The following is a 12,442-nucleotide window of genomic DNA, read 5'->3' as shown; positions in this document are numbered from 1 at the left end:
GAGAGACAAAAAAAAGAGACAGAGAAAATTTCCAAAAGCAAAAGATATATATATATATATATATATATATATATATATATATATATATATATATATATATATAATATATATATATATATATATATATATATATATATATATATATATATATATATATATATATATATATATATATATACATATAACGAACCCGTGACCCAAGCATTGTAATATATGTACTCAACAAAACGAACTGTCAAATAAGGAGAACTGTACCCGCTAAAGGACGCAAAATGTGTATGTGTAAGTCTTGGAATACCGTAAAGTGAATATCTTTCAAATCTTTTATCACACACACACACACGTATATATATATATATATATATATATATATATATATATATATATATATATTGAACGTATTTCCGCCTGTAGATTGCAGGTGGTGAATTTAGAAGGACCTTTCTTGTTTACGCTTCGCAGTCGGACAGTAAGCCCTCAACATCCATTCCTTGTTGAATGACGCAGAATAGTTCCTCTGCATCCTCTGAATGTTACAATAGGAAACATACACATATCTTTCGGCTTTTCCTTATTTTAAAAGTTATGAAAAATTAATCACTGCTAATACCAGAAAAAGAGAATATAATTAACACATATAGCGGAAGACATCCGAGCTGCATGCGCTTCATTTAGGACCAACGCGACTTCATAAGAGGCCTTCCAGCAAAAATCTTATTTTGATATCACAATCCATTCATTCAGAATGTCGATGAAAAATTATCGATAACTGCCACCGTGGTGCGCTAATTGGATATCTGAGCAGCACCATTTCCCACTTATGGCCATCTAGACCATGGGGTTAATGTGTTTGCAAAGTTTCATGGCAATCCTATAAATACTATAGGCCAATAGGCAAGTAATTAATGTTTTAAATGTACAGACGGATGAAAGAAACAAAAGATTATCACCTAACCTATACTGATCCGTGTATATGTCACAGGCAGAGCTAAATAAATTACCTTATAGCGATATATTTCTAAAAGCAACTTTTCCTTGGCTTGTTTAAACAAATTCATTGAGAACCGATCGGATACATGAAAATGGATTAAATTCTCCGAAATAATATATGTTTGAGAGAGAGAGAGAGAGATAGAGAATCAACCTTTTTCGTCTTTAATTGCCGTTCAAAACGAAATTGAGACTATAGGACAGCAGACATTTTATCAAAGTCAGTTGTTCAGGAAATAAGAAAGGCAGCAGACCTAGGCTGTCACGAGCGGATATAGAACTAGTGATCCTTGCATTGTAAATATGATTCTCTTAATTAAATGAAAGTAAGAGAGAGGGGGACTTAACCCGCTATAGGGCGCAAAAATGTACATGTATGATGTATGGACTAGCGACAAAAGTATATAGCTTAAACACCACTTCCTTAAAGATATATATATATATATATATATATATATATATATATATATATATATATATATATATATATATATAAGTGTGTGTGTGTGTGGTTCAGAAATTTGCAACCTTTTAAAACTGAGAGTCATATTCTTTAATTTAGTTATCTTAGTCTGTGCATACAATAAAAAGTACTACTTTGTATTACGCGCTTTTCAAAAGGGCCCAGTGTGGAACTTTTCGCGCGTTGTAGAAACAATTTCTTTCCATTGTAACTTATCAGGTGAAGAATACAAAAGTTACTTTGTAGTTCACTGTTACCGACAAAACAATGTGTCCTACTCAAATTTTAGTTTGCTTTTTTGGAATGCAGAACAAGTGTGCGGAGACTGGTTTATCTGAATGTTAAATAAACCCAATATGCATATATTTCGGTAGTGACAGTCCTGGCAAAAATATAAAAGCACAGATAGTTTTGAGCACAAAAAAGAAACAATCCAAATTCACAAAAAAGTTAACTTCAAAAAAATATTCATGCAGTGTGTAAATTGATCGCTACCATAGACTTGCCTATGTATACTGGCCACTACCATAATGACTGGCCTATTTGAGTACATTCCTTTGGAGGAATTTTATCTTCGTGTCCACAATTACTGAAGAGTACTACGAAACTGAGGTTTGTTCCCATTGACCGACCACGACTGAATTACGTGGGTACTTATGTATGTACAGTCAAAATTACAAGTGAACAGCAGACAAAATTCATATAGAGACTGAATGGTCATGGTTGGTAGAGACGAGGACGAGTGAAAATACCGCAAAGTTAGCCAGTTCGGCACAACCAGCAAGTTTGCACTTCAAATCAAGATTTATTCTATATCAGGCAATCAATCACATAATATAGACGTGCACATTTTTGTGTTTGCCATTAAACTCTGTGCGCTTTATTCCTGTTGGCTCTTAGCACTACTGATACAACAAAGGTAATCAACTCGTCCCATTTTATGTTATATCCGCATAACAAACAATATAACATGTCAGTCCAAAACTCACGTTACTTTCTCTGTGTAGTCCGGTTTTCCTGACAGGTTTCCAGTACGCCACTACTATGTGAAATTCCTCGTAACTTCGTCAACAGCTCATTATTATTATCGTTATTATTATTATTATTATTATTATTATTATTATTAGTATTATGTGTTTACATGTCTCTATCTATCTATATATCTACATATATATATATATATATATATATATATATATATATATATATATATATATATATATATATATATATAGAGTGAGAGAGAGAGAGAGAGAGAGAGAGAGAGATAGATAGATAGATAGATAGATAGATATAAGCATCGTTTTCATGCAAACTCAGTTACACAGCCTAAGACATCTTTTAGTGAAATCTCCATACACATATGACCATTCATGAAAGGGGAGTGATAATAGCAAGATTTTGAATCTGGCCAACGTTGTGACTGTACTAGACGTCCGATAGAAACGATTTTCATTTACTACTAACTAATCGTCATGATAAGACTATGGTTTAAAACCCCAGTTTGATATGACCACCCATTCAGGATAATAAATGGCGACAACAAGATTGAGCTTGCTGTGTTCAATGTCTCAATTTAATTTAGGACCAAATAGATCATGGGGTCAATGTGCTTTTAATGTTTAATGCGAATTCTACATTGCAAGTATCATAAATACAAACCTAGGTTGCCGTGGATGGATATCGAAACCGATAGCCATGCGATGTAAAACCGATATACTGTCAAGTGAAAGAGTGAACTGTAAGGAAATTAACCCACCAGAAGGCACAGAAAGAAATAGTTGTGTTTTCGTCACTGACGAAAAGAGTCTGTCTGTCTGTCTGTCTGTCTGTCTGTCTGTCTCTGTCTCTCTCTTTATATATATATATATATATATATATAATATATATATATATATATATATATATATATAATTCCAATTATTATGAATTGACCGCCTTTTCTATAATTTGATTCGCTGTAAACGGTCACGTGATACTGACCTGGATTTGTTTTTTACACATCGAAAAATTCAGCGGACTATTTTAATTTTGATTCCACAGTCCTTTGATGTTAAGTTTTATTTATATCAGCACCTTACACAAAGATAATAATAAGACCCCACCCAACGGTGATTTCCGAACATAATTTACTAACTCCAGTTTAACATCGCCATTAAAAGTTAAAGCATTCTAGTTGTACAGACCCTCCTGCGCACCAATACTCGCCCCTTATGCAAAGAAGGTATATAGCAGGCATTACAAGTCAATCTTGTTTCCGCAGCTGTTAATAAATGTCGGGGTCATATGTCAAGCAAAGGGACTCTATTTCGCTTTTGAAAGATCGAAATGCCTAGAAATTAACAACAATTCTAGCTATAACTCGTGCCATACCCAAGCGTAATTTTAGAAACCAAATGGAAAAGCCTGATATAAATATCATAACAATTGTTATATTAAAATAATTATCATAACAATATATCATCAGCCAGACAGACTATGACGCTCTAAACTATATTATTGTATAAGGAATCGTCCACGAATAGCTTGCGACATAGGACTATGTATTGTGTCTCAGTTGAAAGGCTAATAAAAGAAAACTTTGATCTACATAGAAGCGAATGCTTTGTTGACGACATTTGCTGATCGGATGCAAGAAAGGACTTAAATTGGAAGTATATCGATTAAATTTTTATGGTTGGGTTTTCATTGCTGTGTAAACCGTACCCGATCACTCACAAAGTTAATATAAAGTCCTTCTGAATTTAGTCAGTTTGTGAGTGGTTAGGTAAAATTTGCCCATCGATAAATACATAACAATGAGCATGTAAACGTATTATACATATATATCTGAAAGGCGAGGTTCATTATTTTTTGTTTTACCTGCACAGGACTGAAGTCTCACTGTTGATGTAGAACTTGGTTCCGTAGGACTGTAGCTTTCAGATTTGGAGCTCAAATGGCCTCCTCTCGTTTCCTTTTCATAGTCTGCAAAACTCTTCCTCTGTTCCGGTTCCCAGGTGCATGGCATCTCCTCAGAGGTGGAGTTCTCTGCATATCAAAATAAAAAGAATTGCATCACTTTTCCTTGTCGTCCCTATTTAAACTTTATAAAAAGGAATAATTGATAATTCCAAGAAATTAATCTACTAGTTGAAGTCTTTCAACATAAATATGATTTTCATCAGATGATTGATGCATGCAGTAGCGTTGAAAATGGTATCAATGTGACGATCCTTTAGGCTGTATTAGAAGCACCACTTTCGTTTAAGTCCAACAAGAGGATTAGATGAATGTGCTTGTAAAATTTCATGTTAATCATCCAAAATATATATTTTAAGAACTGATGGGAGATATGAATTTTGACTAAATTCTATGAAATAATATTTAGTAGAGAGAGTCAGACAGGCACACAGACATAAAGACATAATTTCACCCACCACAAACCATAAACAGTTACATGTATGATTTTTGATTACTGATTACCAAAAAGTTAGTATCTATCTATCTATCTATCTATCCATATATATATATATATATATATATATATATATATATATATATATATATATGCGAATTTTTTCAGGAATCGCCAACTGTTTGGAACCGCTGTGCCAGGTCCGCTCGACTGCAGTGTGCTCCGTACAAAATTAGATGCTTCCGTCTATTACAATTATCGTTCTATCACATACAATACACAACTACAAGTCGTACCGCTGGTCTTTCCAAAGGGTTCTTCGTACAACACTTGTCGTGGTGCCAAATAAATTTCCGTCCGCGGATTTTGTTGGGGTATCGAATTCGAAATGTGCTTTCTAGTTTCCTCCGCCCGTCCGTACATGTTTTCGATAAACATTCCCGTTTTCTGTTTCGGGACGCAGATCAAGTCGTTCAAGGGGGAGTTCTCTGAATGTGAAATTTATAATAAAATAATGCAATATTATTTTCCCTTAATCTTTATACAAATGAATCATTGCATATGAAAACAAACGAATTTTTTCAGTTAAAACCCCCTTTAAAGATGACAATCTATTCAGAAAGAGTGGTGTCACCAATATGTTCAATATGGCCGCTGTGATCGGATTTTCGTTAGGAACAATTAACCATAGGATGTCTGTATTAAAGTTTTACGGCAATCGTAAAATGAATTTAGAAGGCTTAACTGTATCTAACTTGTGTTAAAGTACTGACTAGGCGGGTCGAATTTGAATGAGATCAATTGATGTTTCAAAACCACTTGATTATTAACAGTATGTAGAGATTTTGCTTTTGAGTAACAAGTTAATGTAAATACAATATTTAAAATGATCTTAGAAATATGATTTTGACAGAGAGAGACAAAAAAAAGAGACAGAGAAAATTTCCAAAAGCAAAAGATATATATATATATATATATATATATATATATATATATATATATATATATATATATAAATATATATATATATATATATATATATATATATATATATATATATATATATATATATATATATATATATATATATATATATATATATATATAACGAACCCGTGACCCAAGCATTGTAATATATGTACTCAACAAAACGAACTGTCAAATAAGGAGAACTGTACCCGCTAAAGGACGCAAAATGTGTATGTGTAAGTCTTGGAATACCGTAAAGTGAATATCTTTCAAATCTTTTATCACACACACACACACGTATATATACATATATATATATATATATATATATATATATATATATATATATATATATATATATATATATATATATATATATTGAACGTATTTCCGCCTGTAGATTGCAGGTGGTGAATTTAGAAGGACCTTTCTTGTTTACGCTTCGCAGTCGGACAGTAAGCCCTCAACATCCATTCCTTGTTGAATGACGCAGAATAGTTCCTCTGCATCCTCTGAATGTTACAATAGGAAACATACACATATCTTTCGGCTTTTCCTTATTTTAAAAGTTATGAAAAATTAATCACTGCTAATACCAGAAAAAGAGAATATAATTAACACATATAGCGGAAGACATCCGAGCTGCATGCGCTTCATTTAGGACCAACGCGACTTCATAAGAGGCCTTCCAGCAAAAATCTTATTTTGATATCACAATCCATTCATTCAGAATGTCGATGAAAAATTATCGATAACTGCCACCGTGGTGCGCTAATTGGATATCTGAGCAGCACCATTTCCCACTTATGGCCATCTAGACCATGGGGTTAATGTGTTTGCAAAGTTTCATGGCAATCTCCTATAAATACTATAGGCCAATAGGCAAGTAATTAATGTTTTAAATGTACAGACGGATGAAAGAAACAAAAGATTATCACCTAACCTATACTGATCCGTGTATATGTCACAGGCAGAGCTAAATAAATTACCTTATAGCGATATATTTCTAAAAGCAACTTTTCCTTGGCTTGTTTAAACAAATTCATTGAGAACCGATCGGATACATGAAAATGGATTAAATTCTCCGAAATAATATATGTTTGAGAGAGAGAGAGAGAGATAGAGAATCAACCTTTTTCGTCTTTAATTGCCGTTCAAAACGAAATTGAGACTATAGGACAGCAGACATTTTATCAAAGTCAGTTGTTCAGGAAATAAGAAAGGCAGCAGACCTAGGCTGTCACGAGCGGATATAGAACTAGTGATCCTTGCATTGTAAATATGATTCTCTTAATTAAATGAAAGTAAGAGAGAGGGGGACTTAACCCGCTATAGGGCGCAAAAATGTACATGTATGATGTATGGACTAGCGACAAAAGTATATAGCTTAAACACCACTTCCTTAAAGATATATATATATATATATATATATATATATATATATATATATATATATATATATATATATATATATATATATATATATATATATAAGTGTGTGTGTGTGTGGTTCAGAAATTTGCAACCTTTTAAAACTGAGAGTCATATTCTTTAATTTAGTTATCTTAGTCTGTGCATACAATAAAAAGTACTACTTTGTATTACGCGCTTTTCAAAAGGGTCCAGTGTGGAACTTTTCGCGCGTTGTAGAAACAATTTCTTTCCATTGTAACTTATCAGGTGAAGAATACAAAAGTTACTTTGTAGTTCACTGTTACCGACAAAACAATGTGTCCTACTCAAATTTTAGTTTGCTTTTTTGGAATGCAGAACAAGTGTGCGGAGACTGGTTTATCTGAATGTTAAATAAACCCAATATGCATATATTTCGGTAGTGACAGTCCTGGCAAAAATATAAAAGCACAGATAGTTTTGAGCACAAAAAAGAAACAATCCAAATTCACAAAAAAGTTAACTTCAAAAAAATATTCATGCAGTGTGTAAATTGATCGCTACCATAGACTTGCCTATGTATACTGGCCACTACCATAATGACTGGCCTATTTGAGTACATTCCTTTGGAGGAATTTTATCTTCGTGTCCACAATTACTGAAGAGTACTACGAAACTGAGGTTTGTTCCCATTGACCGACCACGACTGAATTACGTGGGTACTTATGTATGTACAGTCAAAATTACAAGTGAACAGCAGACAAAATTCATATAGAGACTGAATGGTCATGGTTGGTAGAGACGAGGACGAGTGAAAATACCGCAAAGTTAGCCAGTTCGGCACAACCAGCAAGTTTGCACTTCAAATCAAGATTTATTCTATATCAGGCAATCAATCACATAATATAGACGTGCACATTTTTGTGTTTGCCATTAAACTCTGTGCGCTTTATTCCTGTTGGCTCTTAGCACTACTGATACAACAAAGGTAATCAACTCGTCCCATTTTATGTTATATCCGCATAACAAACAATATAACATGTCAGTCCAAAACTCACGTTACTTTCTCTGTGTAGTCCGGTTTTCCTGACAGGTTTCCAGTACGCCACTACTATGTGAAATTCCTCGTAACTTCGTCAACAGCTCATTATTATTATCGTTATTATTATTATTATTATTATTATTATTAGTATTATGTGTTTACATGTCTCTATCTATCTATATATCTACATATATATATATATATATATATATATATATATATATATATATATATATATATATATATAGAGTGAGAGAGAGAGAGAGAGAGAGAGAGAGAGAGAGAGAGATAGATAGATAGATAGATAGATAGATATAAGCATCGTTTTCATGCAAACTCAGTTACACAGCCTAAGACATCTTTTAGTGAAATCTCCATACACATATGACCATTCATGAAAGGGGAGTGATAATAGCAAGATTTTGAATCTGGCCAACGTTGTGACTGTACTAGACGTCCGATAGAAACGATTTTCATTTACTACTAACTAATCGTCATGATAAGACTATGGTTTAAAACCCCAGTTTGATATGACCACCCATTCAGGATAAATGGCGACAACAAGATTGAGCTTGCTGTGTTCAATGTCTCAATTTAATTTAGGACCAAATAGATCATGGGGTCAATGTGCTTTTAATGTTTAATGCGAATTCTACATTGCAAGTATCATAAATACAAACCTAGGTTGCCGTGGATGGATATCGAAACCGATAGCCATGCGATGTAAAACCGATATACTGTCAAGTGAAAGAGTGAACTGTAAGGAAATTAACCCACCAGAAGGCACAGAAAGAAATAGTTGTGTTTTCGTCACTGACGAAAAGAGTCTGTCTGTCTGTCTGTCTGTCTGTCTCTGTCTCTCTCTTTATATATATATATATATATATATATATATATATATATATATATATATATATATATATATATATATATATATAATTCCAATTATTATGAATTGACCGCCTTTTCTATAATTTGATTCGCTGTAAACGGTCACGTGATACTGACCTGGATTTGTTTTTTACACATCGAAAAATTCAGCGGACTATTTTAATTTTGATTCCACAGTCCTTTGATGTTAAGTTTTATTTATATCAGCACCTTACACAAAGATAATAATAAGACCCCACCCAACGGTGATTTCCGAACATAATTTACTAACTCCAGTTTAACATCGCCATTAAAAGTTAAAGCATTCTAGTTGTACAGACCCTCCTGCGCACCAATACTCGCCCCTTATGCAAAGAAGGTATATAGCAGGCATTACAAGTCAATCTTGTTTCCGCAGCTGTTAATAAATGTCGGGGTCATATGTCAAGCAAAGGGACTCTATTTCGCTTTTGAAAGATCGAAATGCCTAGAAATTAACAACAATTCTAGCTATAACTCGTGCCATACCCAAGCGTAATTTTAGAAACCAAATGGAAAAGCCTGATATAAATATCATAACAATTGTTATATTAAAATAATTATCATAACAATATATCATCAGCCAGACAGACTATGACGCTCTAAACTATATTATTGTATAAGGAATCGTCCACGAATAGCTTGCGACATAGGACTATGTATTGTGTCTCAGTTGAAAGGCTAATAAAAGAAAACTTTGATCTACATAGAAGCGAATGCTTTGTTGACGACATTTGCTGATCGGATGCAAGAAAGGACTTAAATTGGAAGTATATCGATTAAATTTTTATGGTTGGGTTTTCATTGCTGTGTAAACCGTACCCGATCACTCACAAAGTTAATATAAAGTCCTTCTGAATTTAGTCAGTTTGTGAGTGGTTAGGTAAAATTTGCCCATCGATAAATACATAACAATGAGCATGTAAACGTATTATACATATATATCTGAAAGGCGAGGTTCATTATTTTTTGTTTTACCTGCACAGGACTGAAGTCTCACTGTTGATGTAGAACTTGGTTCCGTAGGACTGTAGCTTTCAGATTTGGAGCTCAAATGGCCTCCTCTCGTTTCCTTTTCATAGTCTGCAAAACTCTTCCTCTGTTCCGGTTCCCAGGTGCATGGCATCTCCTCAGAGGTGGAGTTCTCTGCATATCAAAATAAAAAGAATTGCATCACTTTTCCTTGTCGTCCCTATTTAAACTTTATAAAAAGGAATAATTGATAATTCCAAGAAATTAATCTACTAGTTGAAGTCTTTCAACATAAATATGATTTTCATCAGATGATTGATGCATGCAGTAGCGTTGAAAATGGTATCAATGTGACGATCCTTTAGGCTGTATTAGAAGCACCACTTTCGTTTAAGTCCAACAAGAGGATTAGATGAATGTGCTTGTAAAATTTCATGTTAATCATCCAAAATATATATTTTAAGAACTGATGGGAGATATGAATTTTGACTAAATTCTATGAAATAATATTTAGTAGAGAGAGTCAGACAGGCACACAGACATAAAGACATAATTTCACCCACCACAAACCATAAACAGTTACATGTATGATTTTTGATTACTGATTACCAAAAAGTTAGTATCTATCTATCTATCTATCCATATATATATATATATATATATATATATATATATATATATATATATATATATATATATATATGCGAATTTTTTCAGGAATCGCCAACTGTTTGGAACCGCTGTGCCAGGTCCGCTCGACTGCAGTGTGCTCCGTGCAAAATTAGATGCTTCCGTCTATTACAATTATCGTTCTATCACATACAATACACAACTACAAGTCGTACCGCTGGTCTTTCCAAAGGGTTCTTCGTACAACACTTGTCGTGGTGCCAAATAAATTTCCGTCCGCGGATTTTGTTGGGGTATCGAATTCGAAATGTGCTTTCTAGTTTCCTCCGCCCGTCCGTACATGTTTTCGATAAACATTCCCGTTTTCTGTTTCGGGACGCAGATCAAGTCGTTCAAGGGGGAGTTCTCTGAATGTGAAATTTATAATAAAATAATGCAATATTATTTTCCCTTAATCTTTATACAAATGAATCATTGCATATGAAAACAAACGAATTTTTTCAGTTAAAACCCCCCTTTAAAGATGACAATCTATTCAGAAAGAGTGGTGTCACCAATATGTTCAATATGGCCGCTGTGATCGGATTTTCGTTAGGAACAATTAACCATAGGATGTCTGTATTAAAGTTTTACGGCAATCGTAAAATGAATTTAGAAGGCTTAACTGTATCTAACTTGTGTTAAAGTACTGACTAGGCGGGTCGAATTTGAATGAGATCAATTGATGTTTCAAAACCACTTGATTATTAACAGTATGTAGAGATTTTGCTTTTGAGTAACAAGTTAATGTAAATACAATATTTAAAATGATCTTAGAAATATGATTTTGACAGAGAGAGACAAAAAAAAGAGACAGAGAAAATTTCCAAAAGCAAAAGATATATATATATATATATATATATATATATATATATATATATATATATATATATATATATATAAATATATATATATATATATATATATATATATATATATATATATATATATATATATATATATATATATATATACATATAACGAACCCGTGACCCAAGCATTGTAATATATGTACTCAACAAAACGAACTGTCAAATAAGGAGAACTGTACCCGCTAAAGGACGCAAAATGTGTATGTGTAAGTCTTGGAATACCGTAAAGTGAATATCTTTCAAATCTTTTATCACACACACACACACGTATATATATATATATATATATATATATATATATATATATATATATATATATATATATATATATATATATATTGAACGTATTTCCGCCTGTAGATTGCAGGTGGTGAATTTAGAAGGACCTTTCTTGTTTACGCTTCGCAGTCGGACAGTAAGCCCTCAACATCCATTCCTTGTTGAATGACGCAGAATAGTTCCTCTGCATCCTCTGAATGTTACAATAGGAAACATACACATATCTTTCGGCTTTTCCTTATTTTAAAAGTTATGAAAAATTAATCACTGCTAATACCAGAAAAAGAGAATATAATTAACACATATAGCGGAAGACATCCGAGCTGCATGCGCTTCATTTAGGACCAACGCGACTTCATAAGAGGCCTTCCAGCAAAAATCTTATTTTGATATCACAATCCATTCATTCAGAATGTCGATGAAAAATTATCGATAACTGCCACCGTGGTGCGCTAATTGGATATCTGAGCAGCACCATTTCCCACTTA

At 33.1% G+C, this 12,442-nt stretch overlaps 1 protein-coding gene across 4 annotated transcripts in view; it reads right to left on the bottom strand.

Moving 5' to 3' along the window:
- Positions 1-12,442, bottom strand: part of LOC149802280 (uncharacterized) — a 101,708-nt gene that overhangs the window by 40,631 nt on the left and 48,635 nt on the right. For all 4 annotated transcript variants that reach the window (XR_016420802.1, XM_089956707.1, XM_089956708.1 and 1 more), the window contains 4 exons: positions 10,980-11,171; positions 10,141-10,308; positions 5,147-5,338; positions 4,316-4,483 (listed from right to left, as the gene is read on the bottom strand). Coding sequence is in view for 3 of the 4 variants with exons in the window: in XM_089956707.1 (XP_089812833.1) it covers positions 4,316-4,483; positions 5,147-5,338; positions 10,141-10,308; positions 10,980-11,171 (720 nt within the window). In the remaining variant the exon portion in view is untranslated. The remainder of the gene's footprint in view (positions 1-4,315; positions 4,484-5,146; positions 5,339-10,140; positions 10,309-10,979; positions 11,172-12,442) is intronic.

Source organism: Sinohyriopsis cumingii, chromosome 4 (assembly GCF_028554795.1).
Source record: "Sinohyriopsis cumingii isolate HCF-2022 chromosome 4, ASM2855479v2, whole genome shotgun sequence".
Classification (NCBI taxonomy): Eukaryota; Metazoa; Mollusca; class Bivalvia; order Unionida; family Unionidae; genus Sinohyriopsis; species Sinohyriopsis cumingii.
Note: the sequence above shows the minus strand (reverse complement) of the source record. Positions and strands in the feature narration are given on the sequence as shown.